We start from the raw sequence: 24,133 nt of genomic DNA, 5'->3' as shown, positions 1-24,133 counted from the left end.
TTATTGCCCCCCACTTAGGGATTTCCCTGAAAGAGACATGCACACAAGGGCCTGAAATATTATTCACTGGGCCAGTTCCCATGACCCATCCATGCAGAGTCTTCAGGTCAAGTTGAATTAAAGCACAGGTTTAGGCACAAGAATGAAGTGGGATCTCTTTGCCTCTTTAATTCTACAGAAATCTTATCATCAGCTGACCCTAGTAGGTAGGAGTGACAGAGCCCAAAATTTCCAGTGAGAAGAAAAAGAGGCCAATGTGTCAATGCCCAGCTTTCACAGTACCAGCTTTTTCATTACTTCAGTATGATAAGAAAGAGAAGAGCTTAGATGTGTCTTACATATATGGGTGTCACTTAGCAATGCACAGTGGTACTTCTCAGAGTGCTCCAGAATTTGACTTATCACAGTGGATCTCTCAGCAGAAACCCTACAAGCCAGAAGAGAGTGGGGGCCAATATTCAACTTTCTTAAAGAAAGAATTTTTGGCCCAGAATTTCATATCCAGCGAAATTAAGTGAAGGAGAAATAAAATCCTTTATGGACAAGCAAATGTTGAGAGATTTTGTCACCACCAGACCTGCCTTACAAGAGCTCCTGAAGGAGGCACTAAACATGGAAAAGAACAACTGGTTCTTTTCCACTGCAGCCACTGCAAAAACATACCAAATTGTAAAGATCATTGACACTATGAAGAAACTGCATCAACTAACAAGCAAAATAACCCGCTAGCATCATAATGGCAGGATCAAATTCACATGTAACAATATTAACCTTAAATATGAACGGGCTAAATGCCCCAAATAAAAGACACAGACTGACAAATTGGATAGAGTCCAGACTCATCGGTGTGCTCTATTCAGGAGACCCATCTCAAGTGCAAAGACACACACAGGCTTAAAATAAAGGGACAAAGGAATATTTACCAAGTAAATGGAAAGCAAAAAGAAAAAGCAGGGGTTGCAATCCTAGTCTCTGATAAAACAGATTTTAAAACAACAAAGATCAAAAGAGATGAAGAGGGCATTACATGAAGGTAAAGGGATCAATGCAATAAGAAGAGCTAACTATCCTAAATATGTATGCACCCAATAAAAAAGCACCCAGATTCATAAAGCAAGTTCTTAGAGACCTACAAAGAGACTTAGACTCCCACACAATAATAGTGGGAGACTTTAACACCCCACTGTCAATATTAGACAGATCAATGAGACAGAAAATTAAGAAGGATATCCAGGACTTGAATTCAGCTCTGGACCAAGCAGACTTAATAGACATCTACAGAACTCTCCACCCCAAATCCACAGAATATACATTCTTCACAGCACCACATTGCACTTATTCCAAAATAGACCACATAATTGGAATAAAACACTCTTCAGTAAATGCAAAAGAATGGAAATCATAACAACCCTTCTCTCAGACCACAGTGCCATCAAATTAGAACTCAGGATTAAGAAACTCACTCAAAACCACCCAGCTACATGGAAACTGAACAACCTGCTCCTGAATGACTGCTAGATAAATAACAAAATGGAAGCAGGAATAAAGATGTTCTTTGAAACCAGTGAGAACGAAGACACAACATACCAGAAGTTCTGAGACACATTTAAACAGTGTAGAGGGAAATTTCTAGCACTAAATGCCCACAAGAGAAAGCAGAAAGACCTAAAATTGACACCCTAACGTCGCAATTAAAAGAACTAAAGCAGCAAGAGCAAACACAATCAAAAGCTAGCAGAAGACAACAAATAACTAAGATCAGAGAAGAATTGAAGGATATAGAGACACGAAAAACCCTTCAAAAAAATCAATGAATCTAGGAGGTGATTTTTCATAAAGATTAACAAAATAGACAGACCGCTAGCCAGACTAATAAGAAGAGAGAGAAGAATCAAATAATGCAATAAAAATGATAAAGAGGATATCACCACCCATCCCACAGAAATACAAACTACCATCAGAGAAGGTTATAAACACCTCTAAGCAAATAAAGCAGAAAATCTCAATGAAATAGATAAATTCCTGGACACAGACACCCTCCCACAACTAAACTAGGAAGAAGTCAAATTCCTGAATAGACCAATAAGAAGTTCTGGAATTGAGGTAGCAGTTAATAGCCTATCAACCAAAGAAGTCTAGGATCAGACAGTTTCACAGTCATATTCTACCAGAGGTACAGAGAGGAGCTGGTACCATTCCTTCTGAAACTATTCCAAACAATAGAAAAAAGAGGGAATCCTCCCTAATTTATTTTATGAGGCCAACATCATACTGATACCAAAACCTGGCAGAGACACAACTAAAAAAGAAATGTCAGGCCAATATCCCTGATGAACATCAATGCAAAAATCCTCAATAAAATACTGGTAAACCAAATCCAACAGCACATCGAAAAGCTTATACAGGCTGGGCACAGTGGCTCATGCAATTAATCCCAGCACTTTGGGAGGCTGAGGCAGGTGGATCACAAGGTCAGGAATTCAAGACCAGCCTGGCCAAGGTGGTGAAACCCCATCTCTACTAAAAAAAACTACAAAAATTAGCCGGGTGCAGTGGCAGGCACCTGCAATTTCAGCTACTCAGGAGGCTGAGGCAGGAGAATCGCTTGAACCCAGACGGCAGAAGTTGCAGTGAACCGAGATCGAACCACCACCACACTCCGGCCTGGGCGACAGAGTGAGACTCCATCTAAAAAACAACAACAACAACAAAAAACAAAGTTTATTCACCATGATCAAGTTGGCTTCATCCCTGGGGTGCGAGGGTGGTTCAACATACACAAATCAATAAACAGAAGCAAAGACAAAACCCACTTGATTATCTCAATAGATGCAGAGAAGGCCTTCGACAAAATTCAACAACCCTTTATGCTCAAAACTCTCAATAAACTAGGTATTGATGGAACGAATCTCAAAATAATAAGAGCTATTTATGACAAACTCACAGCCAATATCATACTGAATGGGCAAAAACTGGAAGCATTCCCTTAGAAAACCAGCACAAGACAAGGATGCCCTCTCTCATCACTCCTACTCAACATAGTATTGGAAGTTCTGATCAGGACAATCGGGCAACAGAGAAAAATAAAGAGTATTCAATTAGGAAAAGAGGAAGTCAAATTGTCTCTATTTGCTGATGACATGATTGTATATTTAGACCAACCCATCATCTCAGCCCAAAATCTCCTTAAGCTGATAAGCAACTTCAGCAAAGTCTCAGGATACAAAATCAATGTGCAAAAATCACAAGCATTCCTACACACCAATAACAGACAAACAGATACCCAAATCATGAGTGCACTCCCATTCACAACTGCTACAAAGAGAATAAAATACCTAGAAATGCAACTAACAAGGGAAGAGAAGGACCTCTTCAAGGAGAACTACAAACCACTGCTCAAGGAAATAAGAGAGGACACAAACAAATGGAAAAACATTGCATGCTCATGGTTAGGAAGAATCAATATCATGAAAATGGCCATAATGCTCAAAGTAATTTAGACATTCAATATTATCCCCATGAAGCTACCACTGATTTTCTTCACAGAATTGCAAAAAAAACTACTTTAAGTTTCATATGGAATCTAAAAAGAGCCTGCATAGCCAAGACAATCCTAAGCAAAAAGAACAAAGCTGGAGGCATCACACTACCTGACTTCAAACTATACTACAAGACTATAGTAATCAAAACAGCATGGTACTGGTACCAAAGCAGATATGTAGACCAATGGAACAGAAGACAGGCCTCAGAAATAATGCCACACATCTACAACCATCTGATCCTTGACAAAACTGACAAAAACAAGCAATGGGAAAGATTCCCTATTTAATAAATGGTGTTGGGAAAACTAGCTAGCCATATGCAGAAAGCTAAAACTGGATCCTTTCCTTACACCTTATACAAAAATTAACTCAAGATACATTAAAGACCTAAACGTAAGCTGTAAAACCATAAAAAACCCAGAAGAAAACCTAAGCAATATCATTCAAGACATAGGCACGAGCAAAAACTTAATGACTAAAATACCAAAAGCAATGGCAACAAAAGCGAAAATAGATAAATGGGATCTAATTAAACTCCAGAGCTTCTGCATAGCAAAAGAAACTATCATCACAGTGAAGAGGCAACCTACAGAATGGGAGAAAATTTTTGCAATCTACCCATCCAGCAAAGGAATAATATCCAGAATCTACAAAGAACTTTAACAAATTTACAAGAAAAAAAAAAAAACAACCCCATCAAAAAGTGGGTGAAGGATATAAACAGACACTTCTCAAAAGGAGACATTTATGCAGTGAACAAACATGAAAAAAAGCTCACCATCACAGTCATTAGAGAAATGCAAATCAAAACCACAATGAGATACCATCTCACTCCAGTTAGAATGGTGATCATCAGAGTCAAGAGACAACAGATGCTGGAGAAGATGTGGAGAAATAGGAACACTTTTACACTGTTGGTGGGAGTGCCAATTAGTTCAACCATTGTGGAAGACAGTGTGGCGATTCCTCAAGGATCTAGAAGCAGAAATACCATTTGACCCAGCAATCCTATTACTGGGTATATGCCCAGAGGAGTACAAATCATTCTATTATAAAGACACATGCACATGTATGTTTATTGTGGCACTGTTCACAAAAGGAAAAACTTGGAAACAATCCAAATGCTCATCAATGATAGACTGAATAAAGTAAATGTGGCACATATACACCATGGAATGCTATGCAGCCATAAAAAAGGATGAGTTTGCATCCTCTGCAGGGACATGGATAAAGCTGGAAACCAACATTGTCAGCAAACTAACACAAGAACAGAAAACAAAACACATGTTCTCACTCATAAGTGGGAGTTGAACAATGAGAACACATGGACACAGGGAGGGGAACATCACACACCATAGCCTGAGAGGGGCTGGGGGACTAGGGGAGGGATAGCATTAGGAGAAATACCTAATGTAAATGATGGAGTGGTGGACGCAGCAAACCACCATGGCACATGTATACCTATGTAACAAACCTGCACGTTCTGCACATGTACCCCAAAACTTAAAAGTATAATTAAAAAAAAAATGTTAGTACTAAAAAATCCAGGAAACTTGCAGGATACAAAATCAATACACAAAAATAAATTGCATTTTTATACAGTAACAATGAACAATTCAAAAAGAAAATTAAGAAAACAATTCCATTTTCAAAACAATTAAAAAGAATAAAATACTTACGAATAAACCTAATCAAGGCAGCAAAAAGATTTATACACTGAAAACCATAATATATACATATATATGTGTATATGTATATACATATATATGTGGTACTGGCATAAAGATAGACATATAGACCAATGAAATAGAATAGTGACAGGAATAAACCCTCATATATGTAGTTAAATGATCTTTGACAAGGGTGCCAAGAGTACTCAATGGGGAAAGGACAATCTTCCACACATGGTGCTGGGAAAACTGGACATCCACCTGTAAAAAAGTAAAAGGGACCTCCTTTACACCAGAAAATTAATTAAAAATAGTTTAAAGATTTAAATGTTAGACTTAAAAATTTTAAACTCCTAGAAGTAAGGCTAGGAGAAAATCTTCATAACTCTGGATTTGGCAAAGAATTTCTGGTTATGACACCAAAAGCAAAAATAGACAAATGGGACTATATCAAACTTAAATACTTTTGTGTATCAAAGGACAAAGTCAACACAGTGAAAAGGCAACATACAGAATGGGAGAAGGTATTTGTAAGTTATATACCTAAGAAGGGATTAATAAACAGAATATATAAAAAATTATGCTGCTCAACAATTAAAACCAAATAATTGGCTTGGCACAGCAGTTCATGCCTGTAACCCCAGCACTTTGGTAGGCAGAGGTGTGAGGATCACTTGAGGTGAGGAGTTCAAGACCAGCCTGGGCAAAATAGTGAGAACATGTTTCTACAAAAAAAATCAATTAGCCAAACACGGTGGCATTCACCTGTAGTCCTGTTCAGGAGGCTTAGGTGGAAGGATCACTGGAGCCCAGGAGGTAGAGGCTACAGTGAGCTACGATTGCACTATTGCACTCCAGCCTTGGTGACAGAGTGAGACCCTATTCTTAAAAGGAAAACACAAGTAACCCAAGTGTAAAATGGGTGAAAAGCAGACATTTCTCTGAAGATGATATGCAAATGGTCAGCAAACATATTGAAAGATGCTACACATTGCTGATTATCAGACAAATGCAAATCAAAACCACAATTAGATATCACCTCACAACAATTATGATGGCTGCTATCAAAAGAGAAAATAAGTGTCACTGGGGATGCAGAGAAATTGGAACTCTTGTGCACTGCTGGCAGGAGTGTAAAATGGTGCAGCTACTATGGAAAATAGTATGGTGGCTCCCCAAAAACTTAAAAATAGAACTACCATATGTTTCAGTATTTCCGCGTCCGGGTATATACCCAAAAGAATTGAAATCGGGGTCTTAAAGACATATATGCACATCCATGTTCATAGCAACACTATTCACAATAGCTAACAGGTGAAAGCATTCCAAATGTCTATTGACAGATGAATGGATAAACAAAATGTGATTATTATTCGGATTTGAAAAACAATGGACTTTTATTAGCCACATGCTACAACATGAATGAACCTTGAAGACATTATGCTAACTAAAATAAACCAGTTACAGAAAGACAAATACTATATAATTCTGTTTATGAGGTATATCATGTAATTCTGTTTATATGAGGTATATCGCTCGAGCTTGGGAGGTTGAGGCTGCAGTAAGCTGTGATCGCGCCGCTGCACTCCAGCCTGGGTGACAGAGCAAAATACTATTTCAAAAACGAAACAAAACAACATATTGTCCTCTGTATATATATACAATGTTTGTCAATTGTACCTCAACAAAGCTGGAAAATAAAGAATGATAGAAATAGAAAGTTATCTTTGCACAATAAACATGGTAATAATTAAATGGGAGAAGAATAATCAATGGATACTAAAAGTAGTCAACGAAAAAAATTCACATTATGTACATGGCTGACTAATGCCCCAAGACAAAGTGGAACCTGCCCAAGATTGTTTTTGAGGCTTTTCTTCAATCTGGCCTCAGCCTACACTTGTTCTTCTGGTCCTCTCTGGGCCCTCCAGTCCAGTCTGTCTACATCATTCCCCTGCCCCTCTCCACACCAAATCAAACTTATTAAAATCAACGGCCACATGTGAGCCCTTTTGCAGCATAGTGCTCTGTTAAAGACAGGGAAGATTGAGGCCGGGCTCCAGGTTCAGAGGCCATCCCAGTTCTTGCCTATCACCCTATTGCACCAGTCTTTCCTATCACCCTATTGCACCAGTCTTGCCTCCACCAGTCTCACCTCCACTATATCCAACCAACCATTCAGGGTACCTACCCCAGGACTCTACTGGGCACACATTATTTTGAAGATATTTGGGCTTTTAGGTATCTAGTCCTGGAAGTGCACATATCACTTCTATCACTTCTGTACACTGGCCAGAAACAGTCATATGACCCCAACACATCAAGAAAGTTGGCTGGGAAATGTAGGGGAGTGCATGAAAATTTAGTTTTTGCCAAATAGTGTATTTCCTCGCCTACTTTCATAGATGAGTAAACTAAGACTCAGAGAGGCGAAGATAGTTGCTCAAAGTCACACCACTGAAGAAATGTGGGATTCGAATCCAGGATTCTCTGATGGCGAAATACAAGTTCTTTCCACAATACCCTGCTGCCTTTGCCCTCCTAGAGCTCAGATGTCCAGCCCTTTTGTAATCATTTACGTATTCCATTACTTAAGATTTTGTTTGCAAGCAGTGATGTGCTGGTAAATGGTTAATAACTGGTTCTCTGATTTAAAAAATTCCCGATTGGTAGTCTGCCATTTTTCACAGAGTTAATAATGCCCCCATGGCCAATTTCACTGAAGGCAAAAGTCGGACGAAGTGCATACAATACACTGTCTCAAGCTGGTGCAAACTGGCCTCACTACATGATTGGTCACAATCAATAAGAATTTTTTCTTACTAATGTAAATAAAATGGATTTTGTTAGACAGATATCAGAGGCTCACAGAACTTGAAGGAGACTGGAGAAAGTAACTTGAGACCTGGATAGGAGCATGAAACACAGACAGTAATAGTCTGATAAGGATGCTGCTCTGGGGATAAAAATCACATAAGCCTTTTTTTCACTCTTGTGTTAATCACTTAAGTTTCAAAGTCCAAGGAGAGGGCATGTAATTGACTAAGAATAGGTTGCGTGCCTGTCCCTTGGCAATATTGGAACAAAGAGGAATAATCTGATTTGCTCCTTGTCAATAGAGGGAGGAAAACAACTAGACATGTCATTCCACAGAGACTACATATTGGCTTTCTATTAATGCGTAGCAAACAACCACAGACTGAGTGGCTAAAACAACATCCATTTATTATCTCCAAGTTATTATAGGTCGGAAGACGTGGCATGGCGTGGCTAGGTTCTCTGTTCAGGCAAGATGGAAATCAAGGTGTTAGCAGGGCTGCATTTCTTTCTGGAGCCTTCCAGTCTCATTCAGATTATTGGCAGAATTCCTATACTTGCAGCTATAGGTCTGAGGTCCTCATTTCTTTGCTGGCTATCAGCTTCAGGCCTCATTAAATTCATAAAGGCCACTCATATTCTTTGCCATGTAGCATCTCCATCTTCAAATCCAGGAATGGAGAATTTCCACGCATAAATCCCTCTCAATCTTCAAATCTCTCTTGCCAAGATGAGTGTAGTACCCTCTAAAATCTTACTTGAATAGGTCAGGTCCACCTAATTTTAAGGTCAGCTGATTTTGGATGTTAATTACATGTGCAAAATCCTTTCACAACAGCATCTAGATTAGTGTTTTACTAAGTAACTGCCAAAAAGTCTATGTACATCAGAGGGTGGGGATCTTGCGGGCCATCCTAAAATTCTCTTTACTACAATTGGAAACTGTACTATCCTAAAAGGAAACTGGGCACCACCAGGATACCAACAAGACTAATATTCACCGCAGTTCATTTGGCTAGCATGTACACATATTTTTTTTTTTTGTCATTCCACACTGAAATTTCACAACAGTGAATGAGGCAGTCTATAGGATCACAGGTGGTGGTATGACAGAAATATTGTGTGTAGGGAAGGCAAATCCATACCTAGAATATTCACTTATTGCCAACAAATTATAAAGCCAACATACCCCTCCATAGTGTAATGGGCCCAATGTAATTAATTTACTGCCAAGTACTGGGCTGGTCCTCTTTGGATTGGTAAATATCAGAAATTCAGGATAGTGTTCGAAAGTTGGGCACTCATCAGTAGGGGTAGTCATATCAGCCTTTGTGAGTGTTTTGCTGAATCCATACATAGGCTCTATTCATGCCACCATGATCACTTTGTACAAGTGCCCATCGAGCAAGTGCAGGGATAGCTGAGAAAACAGTCTTTTTGACCTCCAATGAGTAGGTCATACTGCTCACCTGATTACTGAGAGTTTATTGATGAGAATTCACATTTAACGCTAAGTTTTATGCTCTGGATCAATCCCAAGAAGTCCATATACCACTTCCCTAGACCTCTTTTTTTAGATATTTTCCCAAATGTCCTTATTCAAAATCCCTGCTAAATTAGGATGAACCATTATCTTTTTGGATTTGGATCTGCATGCAATGACTTATGAGACTTTTGATTTTCTTGCTTTGGAAATGCACTTTTGTTTGTATGAAGAACAATGGCATCATGTTACACAGTGACCTTTTCTTGAAGGGTGCAATGTCAAGAAGTGTGTGTAGTAGGTGCCAGCCAGTTGAACCTCAGTGAATATCTGTTAAAACAATAATACTGGCCGGGCGCGGTGGCTCAAGCCTGTAATCCCAGCACTTTGGGAGGCCGAGGCGGGTGGATCACAAGGTCAAGAGATCGAGACCATCCTGGTCAACATGGTGAAACCCCGTCTCTACTAAAAATACAAAAAAATTAGCTGGGCATGGTGGCGCGTGCCTGTAGTCCCAGCTACTCGGGAGGCTGAGGCAGGAGAATTGCCTGAACCCAGGAGGTGGAGGTTGCGGTGAGCCGAGATCGCGCCATTGCACTCCAGCCTGGGTAACAAGAGCAAAACTCCGTCCAAAAAAAAAAAAATAATAATAATAATAATAATACTTTTTACATTTAAATTTTTATTCTGATGTAATTGAAGATTTACAGAAAATTTTGCAAAACTAATAAAAAAATTTCCTGTGTACACTTAACCTAGATTATTGTGTTATCATTTTTCCACGTTTTACCCTCCCTGTCTTTTCTCTCTCCATCCTTCTCTCTCACTCTCTCTATGCCTGTGCACATGCATATGCACTTTCATAAATATTTGGAGACTAAATTACAAAGATACTCTCTTATAAGAAAGGTAGTATAATCAAAATAAGGCCACTAACATTAATATAATATTGCTGTCTAATCTAAATCTAAAGATTTTGTCCTGATTTTGCTAATACTGCAACTTGCACAAGAATTTCAGGAGCAGGGAAGGGACAGAATTAAACCTATTCTGAGGCATGAACAGGGCTGAATGGCCTACTGAAGGCTGGAGTAAGGTGCAGTCCACAGAGATGAAGCTACGGGAGCTTCCACATTAGGCCTTCCCCGTCGGCCCCAAACCCCAAAGATGTACCCTCCTCCGTCTTCAGGTTCCCTAGAACTCCCTTGTGACCTTCCACACTCCTGGTGTTGCCACAACCACATTGTCCTCCAGGTAAACTTCGCCTGGCACTGATTGTCCAAGGCAATGGTCCCAGGACTCTTCAGCACCTAACACAGCTTGGAAGATCTGCAGAGCTACATCAATATTATGTAGATGAGATTGCTCTCTTGCGGACCACAAGAGCTCTGGGCAGCCATAGACTTCATCTCTCACCTCCGTCCCCATTTACAAATGTGCAACTGAAGTGCAGAGAACTAAGACTGTTAGGGGCAGAGGTGACAGGATGCCCTGTTGGCTGCTTCCTAGGCCTGGTGTCTTCCCCACACATCACACAGCTGTCTAAATTCCCCTCCCTACAGGAGAGTGACAATGTGTACACAGTATGAAGCTGGGGGTGTGGGTGGTGATAGGGGGAGGTGATACCTGAGGGGAGACCTGTGCCTACCTCGGGGGCTTATGCACAGATGGATTATTCTTTTCCAAGGCTGCAAGGTGGAGTCCATCTACCTGAATGTGGAGGCCGTGAACACACACCGGGAGAAGCCTGAGGTAGGTGGAGGATGCCGTTGCCCAAGCTGGCTGTGGACACAGCACATGGTGAAAGCACCTTCTCCACAGAAAGGCTGCCCAACCCACCGAGCCTGGGTGTTTTGCACCAACAGGCAGAGCAACCAGCACCCAGAAATGCAGGAACCACAGCCCAGCCCTCAGGCACATGGAGATGGAGGGCTGGGCAGTTCCTGCCAAAAAGTCCTCAGGCTGAAATTTCCCCAAAGCCTACCTGGGGGTCAGGATCCAGGCCTGGCTGAAAGAGGGGAGCCTGGCAGTGAGGACAAGAGGCAGGGGAGGGGCTGGGACCCTACCCTGCTGTCTCCTTCCTGTTAATCCCGCGCTCTCTCTTCAGAATGTGGACATCACCCGGGAACCTGAGGAAGCAGTGGACACCATCCCTACCTACTACGAAACCCTTCCCAGGTGGACAAATTGCCTTTGCTCTTTTTTCTGCCCCAGAAGCTCCTGTCTCCACCCTTGTCCACATGTCCGGATACCACCAAGCACCTAAGGAAGTTATGGCCTAGGCCTAATTTTGTCTTCAGTGAGGGCCTTGCTTCCAGCATAGACCTCGGCAGCTCAAGCCAAGTTCCTGCTCACAGTCATAGTCAAAGGCTGCCTAGCTCTGCATGGAGCTTTGTCTTACTCTGTACTTCTTGTTCTTGAAGTAACAAAGGCTTCTCTTTCTCCCTGCAGGAGAGAAGAAGCCATTGTAAGGCCTCCTTCACTGTCCATAAGACTCTGTCTCTATGATGCGGCCCTGGTCCTGTGTGGGCGGGAGATCGTGAGGGCCTCCTAGAGGACAGGCTCCTGGGCAGCATTTCCAGAAATGGGGAGGGGTACCTGGGAGCCCATCCCTTCATGAGCAATGTGGCTAGGGGTATATCTTCCTTCTCACAGAGGAGACTCTGGCATCTAACCATGGTGTTCTCTGTTTCTACTCCTGCCACTCTCCTGGAGTTATTTCACTTTCCACATGGGTTGTATAAACACCACCCTGGAATCACAGGCCAGGTACCCCTTATCTCCAGAATAGTCACCTTCTGACCTTTCAACTACCTACTCTCTGGACCTTCTCATCACCTGGAGTTCTGTCTCCTCTGTGTTCTTAAATGCAACTGTCTGAGCACCTATACCCTCTCTCACTATTACACTTCTCGCAGTGCACTCCGGGACACCTAGCAGCATATCTATCACATGAGAGTCACTGAAGTCATATATATATATTTTTTTTTTTTTTGAGACGGAGTTTCACTCATGTTACCCAGGCTGGAGTGCAATGGCGCGATCTCGGCTCACCGCAACCTCCGCCTCCTGGGTTCAGGCAATTCTCCTGCCTCAGCCTCCTGAGTAGCTGGGATTACAGGCACGCACCACCATGCCCAGCTAATTTTTTGTATTTTTAGTAGAGACGGGGTTTCACCATGTTGACCAGGATGGTCTCGATCTCTTGACCTCGTGATCCACCCGCCTCTGCCTCCCAAAGTGCTGGGATTACAGGCTTGAGCCACCGCGTCCAGCCCTGAAGTCATATTTATTGAATAAACTATACTAGTTCTTGGGTCTCATTGTGTTCATTAATCCTGCCTTTGTATCCCAATCCATCAGCTGGATCTATCCACATTTCCACCTGCTGAAAGCTCATCTACCCTTCAAACTAGAGCTAAGGTCCTGTCTCTCCTACATGTTGCTCGCTCCCCAAATGTAGGGAAAAAAAAGAAGCAGCGGGCACATCTAATTCACTTTGCAATTTCAATGTTTATTTCTGATACCAAAACTTGACAGCACACAAGGGGAAAAAAAGCAATAGACAAGGAACAGCAAATAAATTTATCTTGCATGCCACTTTCAGTCACTAGGATGTGGCTCTCTAGATAGCTGTGTTTAGAAGGAATCCGAGGATTCAGCCTCACTCAGGGGAAACACTATTGCGATTGATAGCAATATCTGTGAACATAAGAAAGAAAAAGTAAAAAAAATCAATGATATATATCAAATAATAAGAAATATACATACCAAAGAGTGCTGCCCCATACTTTCCTCATCTCCCCACAATGAGTTTCCTAAGACTCCTAGCTCATACACATAAATACAATCCCATGGACCCCCTGTCCCCCAGAGACCTTAACTGCCCAATCCAAACTGATGTACCTACCCAGCATCTCACTCAACCCAGAAGAAACCAATGGCACCAAAGTTGGCAGCAAAGTTGGCACTGGCTGTACCACCAGGACCAATAATGGGACCGGCAAAGGTCTGAGGAAATCTGGAGCGGGCATTCTGGTGGTATCTGGCCCAGAAGGTAAATGGAATTCTGGACCAGGGATCTCCAAAATCTCCTTCCTCATCCCAGGTCAGCAGCTCAAACTCAATGTCATCCCAGCTCCAGGGCCCAGACACAGCCTCATCTCCAATTCCCATGCGGGTTCTTGCTTCAGCCCGGGCTTCGGCCTCAGCTGCAGCAGCATCCAGAGCATCTAAGGCCTCATCTGCAGCCTCCATGAACTGTGCAGTCCAGTCACGAGGGTCTCTTTTCTGAACCTGAGATGAGGAATAGAAAACAGAACAAAATCTATTTACAATAGCCGAGGTATAGAATCAACCTACGTGTCCATCAATGGATAAAGGAAATGTGATACACACACACAATGGAATACTTATTCAGCCTTTAAAAAGAAGGAAATCCTGCCATTTGCAATAACATGGATGATGCTGGATGACATTATGCTAAGTGAAATAAGCCAGTCACAGAAAGACAAATACTGGATGATCTCACTTATACATGGAATCCAGAAAGGTCTAACTCATAGAAGCAGAGAGTAGAATGGTAATTTCCAGGGCCTTGGGTCAGGAAGGATGAGGAGATATTGGTTAAAAGGTACAAAGTTTCAGTTAGATAGGAAGAATATGTTCTGGAGATTTACCGTATAGCATGATGACTATAGTTAATAATAATGTGTTGTACATTTAAAATTGCTAAGAGAGTACATCTTACATGTTCTCATCACAAAAAAAGTCAAGTAAATGAGGCAATGGAGAGTTAACTAGCTTGATGTAATCATTCCACAATGTACATGTATTATGAAAACATCATACTGTACCCTATAAATATATATACTTTTGATTAGTCAATTAAAAAATGAATGGGCTGGGTGCAGTGGCTCACGCCTGTAATCCCAACACTTCAGGAGGCTGAGGCAGGCAGATCACTTGAGGTCAGGAGCTCGAGAGCAGCCCAGACAACATGGCAAAACCCTGTCTCTACTAAGAAAAAATTTAAAATTAGCTGGGCATGGTGATGGCATGCACCTGTAATCCCAGATACTTGGGAGGCTGAGGCACAAGAATCACTCAAACCCAGGAGGCGGAGGTTGCATAGAGCCAAGATCACACCACTTCACTCTAGGCTGGGCAACACAGCAAAACTCCATCTTGGGGAAAAATAAAAATAAATGAATGAAAAAACAAAATACTTAAAAATCACATTGTACACCATAAATATATACCATTTTTTGTCAATTGTACTTTAGTAAAGTTGGGAAAAAGTAGAAATACTTTAAAAACCTAGGAAAAAAAACCCAAACTCATAATTGTATTAGCTAATATATTAACATATTTTAGCACCTAATACATGTTAAGTTTACGTAACAGCAACAACAAATACCACCAGCAATGTGGCACCTACCACGTGCCATACCTAGGATCTCATCCCTGCCCTGGGCCTTCCCCAGCCAGCAATACTTCATCCCTTGACCTATCAATGCGGGAACAGTTCCTCCGTTACCTCTGCAATGAATCTCAGCACTTTCATCTTGCTAGTCTCATGGTAGGAACGGAGGCCCCAGAGGAACTCATACTCAGGAGGGTTGCTGTTGGGCACTCGTCTGTAGTCTAGGTATCTGAAAGAGCAAAACAGTCTTTGTGTCTACCTACACAGACAGAATGGTAGTCCACTAATGAAAAATAATCCTACATTTTTTAACATCAGATTTCAGATAGCAACTGCCCCTCAGGCTCATTCCTGAACACCATCAGGATATTTACCCCTTAATCATCAAGCCTTGAATTCCTGCAGTAGTACACTAAGCACTCACTTAGAGCTGCAGGCGAGGCTTGTGTAGGGTCACATAAAGGACATTTCATTTCACAACTTCTGCCTCAGCATTAGCTCCAGATTCTTGTAATCTTGTCAGTGAGCCACAGAGGTCCACTGAAATGATTACAATGCAGTGCAAAGGCATCAGCCTGGCCCAGCCTTGGGAATGCCTACTTTGAGGATGGTGGATGAGCTTCACTTGCAAGATAACTACTTAGAAATATAGAAAAATTAGAAAAATTCTGGCTGGGTGTGGTGGCTCATGCCTGTAATCCCAGCACTTTGGCAGGCCGAGATGGGTAGATCACTTGAGGTCAGGAGTTTGAGACCAGACTGGCCAACATGGTGAAACCCTGTCTCTACGAAAAATATAAAAACACCCGAGTACTGTGGCACAGGGCTGTGGTCCCAGCTACTTGGGGGCCTGAGGCACCAGAATCGCTTGAACCTGGGAGGCGGAGGTTCAAGAGAGCTGAGATTGCGCCACTGCATTCCAGCCTGGGCGATAGAGCGAGACTCAGTCTCAAAAAAAAATAATAATAATAATTCAACCATGAAGAGTATATGCAATAAATACTTCTGAGGACATATGTGTTTCTGTACACACAGAAACACATATGCACAGGTATAGCGTAAGAAATGAGCTTGAGAAGGGCTTTCCTTTTCTTGAGACAGGGTCTCACTCTGTTGCCCAGGTTGGAGTGCAGTGGCACAATCATGGCTCAATGCAGCCTCAATTTCCTGGGCTTACATGATTCTCCCCCACTTCAGCTTCCCAAGTGTCTGGGACTACAGGTGCATGTCACCACACCTGGCTAATTTTTGTATTTTTTGTAGAGATGGGATTGCGTTATGTTGCCTAGGCTGGTCTTGAACTCCTGGCTCAAACAATCTGCCCACCTAAGCCTCCCAAAGTGCTGGGATTACAGGCATGAGCCACTATGCCCAGCCAGAAAGGGCTTTCTAAGGCTGACCAGAACAGAGGCAGAATGATAAGGAGCAGGAAAAGCCCTTTAGGCATCACTTACTTCTGCTTTACAAACTCGTAGGTGAGAAGTTTCCTTAGATCTCCAAGTAGGGGATGTCTCACCCTGAAGGTAAAAAAAGGAAACCTATAATCAGAGGCTATGACTGTTCCCAAGGAGCTTTCCAGAACAGAGGTCAGAGATGAGAAAACAGGCAGAGAGTTCAGAACTGTTTCCCCACCCACCCAGGTCACATCCTTGGGCTCTGAATATCCCCAAACCAAAGTCCCCAGACTCCCAGGTTAATGCATTCCTGGGACCATCCTCTGTTGCCAAAGGATGGTAGAAACAGTCAAGAGATGAGAGAGCCCAATCATACCCAGGACGCAGTCCCATCTTGCGTAGTGCCTCCCAGAGGACAGCTGCAATGGGAGGCAAGGGGAGACAAGGGACGGAAAATGAGCATGGAAATCAGGCTGTGTCCGACCCCCAGCTGCAGGTCCAGCCACTCACCCTCACTGGCACGGTTGCCATTCATGAAGATGACACCCAGAATCACCAAGAGGAGACCGAGCTTGGGTGTGTCTTTGGTCCTACAGGAATACAAAAAGAATATATTTTCAGCAGCCATTTGCATGAGAGACACCAACCAGCTTGCCCATCTAGCCCCCCACAATAACCCTCAGGTAGGGGAGAATTATACCCCAGTTCTGCCCATGACCTGCTATGTGACCCTTAACCCTGGACCCTGACCTACGTGAAACTCCCGGAAAAAAAGCACCACTGAGAAAGGCCATGTTCCACCTCCTTTCCCATCTTACGTTCCCAGTATGCCAGCCAGGGACTCGGGGGTACTGATGAGAATATACAGGTGCTCTTCCTTGTCAATTTCTTTCAGCTGAATCCCAAATTTCTATGGGAGCAAGAAAACAGACTATGAAATTACAACATCTAGCATAAGCTACCCATAGGCCGACACTCCCCTCCCTGAGACTTGCCCTAAACTCCCAGTAGGAACCCCATGAATCTTTGAAATCAAGGCTTTCCCCATTATTCTTGTCCCCCAGGGCTGCCTTCTCACCTTCTCTAGGACAAAGCATGCACGTTCAATGATTTCTGGATAAACATCAGTGTATTCACGGATGATATCTCTCAGCATTTCTGTAGGAGAGAAGAGGGAGCCATCTGAGCTGAGTGGGGGCCACAGAGCAGGAGTCCCTTTGCCAACCCTGCTGGGGGTAGCATAGCCAAGGTCCTCAAGGGTGGAAAGAGCCAACCACGGAAAGGACGGGATAGAAAGGGAAGGGTCATACAAGCAGAAGAATGCCCATAGAGCATGGGGTGAAGGGAAGGGCAGAGCTCAGGGAGGGGACACTGGATGCCTACCCGAGCGCTTGATGGGCACCTTTGTGTAGTCCTTAAGCATCAAGTACTTGACCAACTTATTTGCCTGGGAGGGAAAAAGGAAATCATTAAACTTATAAGGTCCTTACAAAAAAACTGGTTGAATTATAGACAAGAGGATAACAAAGAAAAGAGCAAGAGAGGGGAGAAGTGACTGGGGAGTTACAGCTCTTACTCTTTCCTGAAGAAGGGCCACATCTCGGGGTTGTGCAGCACCCGGGTTCTGTGAGGCACGCGAGTTGGGGGAAGGGCGCAGGTTAGGTGAGGGGCGCAGGTTCTGCCAGTCAGGTGGAATCGGCCAGTCAGCAGGGATCCAGTCAGGTGGCAGCGGCCAGTCAGTGGGAAGTGGCCAATCGGGTGGCAGTGGCCAGTCAGGTGGTAGTGGCCAGTCAGGAGGACCTTGCCAGTCTGGAGGGCCCTGCCAGCCAGGTGGGGTCTGCCATCCAGGTGGGGTCTGCCATCCAGGTGGATTCTGCCAGGCCAGTGGATTCGGCCAGACAACAGGGCCGGGCCAGACAATGGGGTTTGGCCAGATCACCGGGTTCTGCCAGATGACTGGGTTTGGCCAGATCACTGGGTTCTGCCAAGCAACTGGGTTCTGCCAGGCTGGTGGGGTCTGCCTAGCTGGGGGGCTCTGACGTGCTGGTGGGGTCTGCCTGGCTGTCTGGTTTTGCCAGCCTGAGGGGTTCTGCCAAGCCAATGGGGTCTGCCAGAGCACATTGGGGGGTGCGCCAGGTGGGTTCTGAGTGGTCACTGGAACTGGTGCAGACCTCCAGGTCCCTGCAGCCAGTGGAGCCCACCTCTGATCCCCACTGTTGTTCTCTTCAACATTCAAGTTATTAATCTGCACCATCAGAGAGAAGAAAAGTTCAGAATCACCAGTGGGTTCTCTGTCCTTACCTTATCTATTCCAGGAAAGCCCTCTAAACCCTCACCTGTAGTGACAGCCTGACCCACTAGCCATTGGTCACCCTGAGTCCTGGGCTTGTCTTTCACTGTCTTCCAGGCAGGAGTTTCATCTCCGAACCAGGCCAGGAGCAACCCAAAGATGGGGCCTGAGGCTTCTCCTCTTCCTATGTCCACCACTGGCTCTGCCTGTACCACCCTGAACAAATCACTCAAGTCACTTCACCTCTTGGCACTTAAGTTTCCTTCTCTGTAAAATTGGGACTATGATCCCGAGCTGGTAGGAGGTGCCTTTAAGATTTAATGAGACAACCTGTGTGAATGTGCTTAGCTCAATGCTTAACACATGGTGGATACTAACAAAATGTAAATTGAATTACATACAGGTTGTACATATTATTTGTGTCCGTATACTATCTCTGATCAGTTTGTGAACACCTGGAGGACAGGAATAAGCATTCTCTTCAAATGCCCTACAGCTTAGCTGAATACAGTTACATACATTGTTTCGTTCAGAACAAATGAATACCCTCAGAGAAGAAAAGGAGACAGCCCCAAAGCAAAGTGAAGCTAGCAGGGATCTCACCTTGCGGGTCCTCTTGCCCCGAATTATTGTCCGAGACTCCAGATTCTGAGCCTGGGAACCATCTGCTGATGTCTGTGCAGTCGCACCGTCAGGTTCAGAGATAACTGGATCGGTCTCTATGTCAGCGTGGGAAGTGGCCATTTTGGCCTGATTTACATTCTGGGTCTGGGTATCAGCTGTTGGGGCCTTAGTGGTATCATTCCAAGCCTTGAAGGGGGTCTTAGGCCTGTTGTTGGCCATGTCATTGGCATTGAGAGACTGAGAGAAATTGTAGGTGGCGGTTGGGCCCACTTTAGTAGTGGCATTCTGGGCCTTAAAAGCCATCTCAGACTTGGTAGCAGCCAACTCACCAGTGGTTGCTGCCTGGGAAAAATCATAGACAGCATTTGGGCCCTTTGGGGTGGCATTTTGGGACTTAAAGGCTGCCTTGGGCTGCGTGTTGGGCACCTCCTTAGCATTATGAGCCTGAGAGAAATCATAGACACCATTTGGGCCTTTTGTGGTGGCATTCTGGACGTTAAGGGCTGACTTAGGCCTAGCTGCGGCTGCTGAAACCTGAATGTCAGCCATCTCATTGGCAGTTGGGGGCTGTGAACTCTGGGGACTAGCAGCTGCGGTGGCCTGGTTAGTAGGTGGAGCCTCTGAGATCTGGATGGCCTCCATCAAGGTCTGCATAAGCAAGGCGCTGTCTTCTACGGAGGCCTCAGCCTGCAAACACAGGGGGGAAGAAATTAAATCTCTGGGCCTCTGAGGCAGGAGGTGGGGTGGGAATAGGGAGCCCGGGTGGCAGCGCAGCAGGGGAGCTGCAGGCCAGCGGTGGGTGCAAAAACAGGAGGGCTGAGGCAGAGATCTAGGGGGACCGTGAGGGGCTAAGGGGGGCGGGGCAGGTGCAAAACATGTGGCAGGGGTGGAGCAGAGCAGGGGCAAAATGAGGGGTGGGGCTGTGTGCTGAGAGTGGGCACGAACGGAGCAGGGGACGCTGTAAAGAGGCGTGCAGTAGCAGCTCAAGAGGGGAGGCGGATCGCGGGGTTGAGAATAAGGGGGGTCGCACAGAGTGGGGAATGCAGAGGGAGGGAGGGTGGAGGCAGGAGGCTGGGGGAGGGGGTGACAGACTGCTCAACAAGCGTCAGGACTGTGGAAAAAAAAAAATGGTTCCTTACCCACCCCGCATTCTCTGGGCAGATTGCCCTAACTACTAACAGGGTCTCCCCTCTCTCTGAGCAGGGACTGATGGCTGAAAAGAGACGCCCCTCCCCCCTTCGGTAAACGATGAGAATTCGAAAAGATCACAGAGTCTAGTCACTAAAGAGGGCCAAACCGGATCCCGGCATTTGCGAGATCAAAGAGGCCCGCGGGGAGGGGTGACTGTCGGCTGGGGAAATGGTGGGGTGGGGAGCGGAGATCTCACCTGGAAGCCGAGGAGGCCCGCACCACGGTCCATTTTCTGAGCCATGGCTCCTGTCTCTCTGGCAAGAGCGGAGCCTGGGGGCTGTGGGAGAGGGGCAGGGCGTTACATTACAGAGGGCAAATACGAAGGACCTAATTGGGAGGGGGGGCGACTGTGGTCTGATTGTCCGGCCGGATAAGGTGAATGTGAGGAGGAATGGATCGGAGCGGGAAAAGTGAATGGGCGTCCAGATGGAGGTTTTAAACCCCGAGAAGCTACTGACAGGGCAAAGCTTCAAATCGGGGTTCGGGAAGCAGATGAGTTTTGAATTCGCGGGGGGCGGGGGGCCGGGCGGTTGGATTGGGATTCGCATTTGGGAAGTTGCATGGAGGTTTTGAGTCCGGAGGAATCACCTAACAGTACAGATCGAGGTCAAGGAATCTGAGGGTTTCAAATCTGGGAGGGATCGGACAGGGGTTTTGAATCAGGAAGGACCGGGAGGGGCATGTGAATTGGGGTTCGGGGGATGGAAGGGGAATCAGAATCAAGGGTGAAGGAATCGGGTTAAAAAAAAATGGGGGCCCGCACCAGGGGGCAGATGCCCTGTCTGGGGGCTAATTCTCACCTTGCCTCAGGCCCCAGCCCCAAACCCCTCGCTGCCTCCCTTCTTCACGACTCAGAGGTTCAGGATAGCTGGGCTCGGCTCTCAGCAGCCGCACTCTCTCCTCGTCCAGGAGAAAATGCCAGCGCGGCAGCTTGGACGACCCCGCCTCTTCGCCTAATATACCACCCACCGCCTCAGGACGTTAGGCGCATGCGCAAACACCGAACTGCCACAGTCAGTCCCGCCTGCTTTCGCAACAAAAGCTTCGTCCTGGAGACCATGACGCGCATGTGCGCTGGAAGGCGGCCCCGCCCCCTCTGCCAACACACCACCCCACCACCAACCAGGTCGACACTATACAACAGTACCTCCCCTTCCTCTACGCCCCCTCCCCCCGACAGATGCGCTGTGCCTCTTGGTCCCACCCCTTGCCCCACACAAGGGCCCCCTACCTTTTCCGCAATGCGTCTCTCTATTCGGTCCCTCCCCTGCTCAAGGCCCCTCCTGTCAGGTCGGCTTGCATCTCCACCCCCTTGCCCAGCACGCTTAGGTCTCGGTGTGGGGTCTCTAACTGCAACAAGTGTTAGACCTCGGTTGAGGAAATGGAATGGCCTGAGAGAATACCCTATTGGAGGTAACATAGTAGTAGTAGTAAGTCTGTGGCTGCCACGTGACTCCATGATTTCTCCCGCACCCCCTGCTCGCCCCCACAAGCTCCCAGACGCAGAAAGAACGTTAGTTTCTTCCCTGTTCTTTCTGCAGCTCCGGTGATGGACTCATTTTGTGTGTGTTGGGAGAGGAAAGGAGGGAAGGGCACAGCTTGTGTATCACAGCAGGATTTGTGCTGGGGGCTTGTCGTCCTGTCACAGCAGCCCTGGGAGGTGGATGTCAGCACCCCTATTTTACAGATCAGGAGGCTGAGGCACAGATATATTGAATGAACTAGACAATGCCACAGAGCCAGGAAACAAAATGCAAAATTTGGGCCTGGGTCTTCCTGACTCCAAAGCCCACGTTCTGCTCGTGCCGGCCTGGGGACTGAGGGTACCCCTCCCTCCTCCATTTGATCAACAGACCACCGCACCCCATTTGTCCCAAACAAGCAAAGTTTGTGTTCTAGGAGGCCCGAGCTCATGCTCTGCATTCAGGACACAAGCAGAGGCCCCCACCCTCCCCCCTGCCCTATGTGGGTCCATCCAGGTGTGGGAATTGCTCCTTGGGGTCCACTCTGTGCTCAGAACATCAGGCCTCTTTATCAGAGACACAATCACATTGTCCCTGAGGCCTTCCTGGTGCCCACTGGAGCAGTCAGGACAATCAAACCTGTGTTTTCTGATCCATGGCAAGCCCTGGTTCCTTTCAGGGCCAGCGCCTGGGGCAGCTGTGGTCTTATGGAAACTGGGCTGGGCTTCAGAATTCCAGGGACAGACTGCCCAGCCTGTCTGTCTCGAGCTGTGTGAGCTCGCTCAGGTCACTCAATTCTCTGAGCCTGGTTTCAAAATGTGCAAAGTGGAATGCAAAGCAAGTGGGTCCTACCCAAGACACACATGCTGCTATGCTTCCAGGATGACTGGAGAAACGCAAAAAGGCAGAAAATTAAATACAGATGTGAGGTGATTCAAATTAAACTGGTACTTTTCCAAAATTCAAGACAGATCTTTGTACAGTTCGCATTTGTTCTGGCAACAACTCATGCCAGAAGCCTGCACATGAAAGGAAGCTAAAGCTAGGAAGGACTGCAGCATTTGGTCCCCAAGGGCCAACATCAATTCTGCCTGGCTGGATGACTTTCCTCATCTGTTGCATAGCAACCTCCTCTGTCAGCTGCCTGTTTTTCCTCAGCACTTCCTCTGTAAAGTGTCTGCAGTGGGACGTGATCAGACTCAGGAAAGGAGGTCGGAAACACCATTTTCTATGCTACCTGTTTCCATATCTGTATCTTTCGTCATGACTTGGCCTATAAATTCTAGATCCATATTAACTACCTACCTCACTTCTCCAAATGCACATCTCTCAGTATTTTCTAAATTGACAGGTCCCAAACCCATTCCTTCATACACCTCCTGCTTCCCACCAACATATTGTTTCTTCTCTAGTTATGCCTTTTTCTCCCATTTAGAATATAAGCCTCTTAGGGAGATGGATTTTTGTTTTATTCACTGTTTGGGGCCCCAGGACCTAGAACCATGCCTGGCACATTTTTATATCCTCAATAAATATTTGTTAAATGAATGAATCACACTCTCCATCCCATTGCTAAAGCAAGAAACCTGAGAGGCAATTTTTCCTGTGATCAATTCACTTATTTTTTCATTATGCAAATATTGCATATTGATCACTACACATTCAAACATTGCTTAAGTATTTTAGAAATTAAATAAACATCATTCTAGATCTCACCACCTTGAATAATTGCTAAGATTTGGTGCTACCTTTTCATATTTTATGCACATATATATTGTTACATAAATGATGTATTATATATACCAGACTTTAAATTGCACTCTTTTCTTTACTGCTTTCCACTTTCTTTCAATTCCACCTTCACCTGCCAAACACGTTTTTAACACCATTTGATATCCTTCCATACTCAAAAAGTTTTTTACTTTTACAAATTTAGGATTACATGAGCTTTTATGGGTCTGATTCATCTTATTTGACAACAGTCTACCTCTGATTCGTTCTTTTAAATGGCTGCATAATATTCCATGGTAAGAATGTACCACAATGTATTCAACCACTCCCCCATGGATGGACATCCATTTTAGTTTCAGGATTTTTCTAGGGAGCATGGCATATACAACAACATTGCAATAAAAATACTTGTACATTTATTTTTATATTTTAATAATTGATGTTTGTCTTTATTTCTGTGACACCAGAAGGCTAGGAGTAAGACTGACATACTCTACTTTTCC

The 24,133-nt window shown here is 44.9% G+C and overlaps 1 protein-coding gene across 3 annotated transcripts in view; it reads right to left on the bottom strand.

Annotated features, from left to right (window-relative positions):
- Positions 1 to 13,005: 13,005 nt before the first annotated feature.
- Positions 13,006 to 24,133, bottom strand: part of MAGED1 (MAGE family member D1) — a 107,236-nt gene continuing 96,108 nt past the window's right edge. For 2 of the 3 annotated variants that reach the window (XM_032271902.1, XM_032271903.1), the window contains exons 2-13: positions 20,633 to 20,713; positions 19,225 to 19,932; positions 17,908 to 18,576; positions 17,715 to 17,778; positions 17,410 to 17,489; positions 17,150 to 17,241; positions 16,842 to 16,921; positions 16,708 to 16,750; positions 16,392 to 16,454; positions 15,052 to 15,166; positions 13,423 to 13,808; positions 13,006 to 13,214 (exon numbers count right to left, since the gene is read on the bottom strand). In XM_032271902.1, the coding sequence (XP_032127793.1) occupies positions 13,431 to 13,808; positions 15,052 to 15,166; positions 16,392 to 16,454; positions 16,708 to 16,750; positions 16,842 to 16,921; positions 17,150 to 17,241; positions 17,410 to 17,489; positions 17,715 to 17,778; positions 17,908 to 18,576; positions 19,225 to 19,932; positions 20,633 to 20,677 (2,337 nt within the window). In that variant the 5' untranslated portion in view covers positions 20,678 to 20,713 and the 3' untranslated portion in view covers positions 13,006 to 13,214; positions 13,423 to 13,430. Of the gene's footprint in view, positions 13,215 to 13,422; positions 13,809 to 15,051; positions 15,167 to 16,391; positions 16,455 to 16,707; positions 16,751 to 16,841; positions 16,922 to 17,149; positions 17,242 to 17,409; positions 17,490 to 17,714; positions 17,779 to 17,907; positions 18,577 to 19,224; positions 19,933 to 20,632; positions 20,714 to 21,236; positions 21,429 to 24,133 lie in introns of those variants that run through there. The other variant, XM_032271901.1, reaches the window with a different exon arrangement.

Source organism: Sapajus apella, unplaced genomic scaffold, assembly GCF_009761245.1.
Source record: "Sapajus apella isolate SASKATOON/1434 unplaced genomic scaffold, GSC_monkey_1.0 scaffold261, whole genome shotgun sequence".
NCBI classification, from domain to species: domain Eukaryota; kingdom Metazoa; phylum Chordata; class Mammalia; order Primates; family Cebidae; genus Sapajus; species Sapajus apella.
Note: the sequence above shows the minus strand (reverse complement) of the source record. Positions and strands in the feature narration are given on the sequence as shown.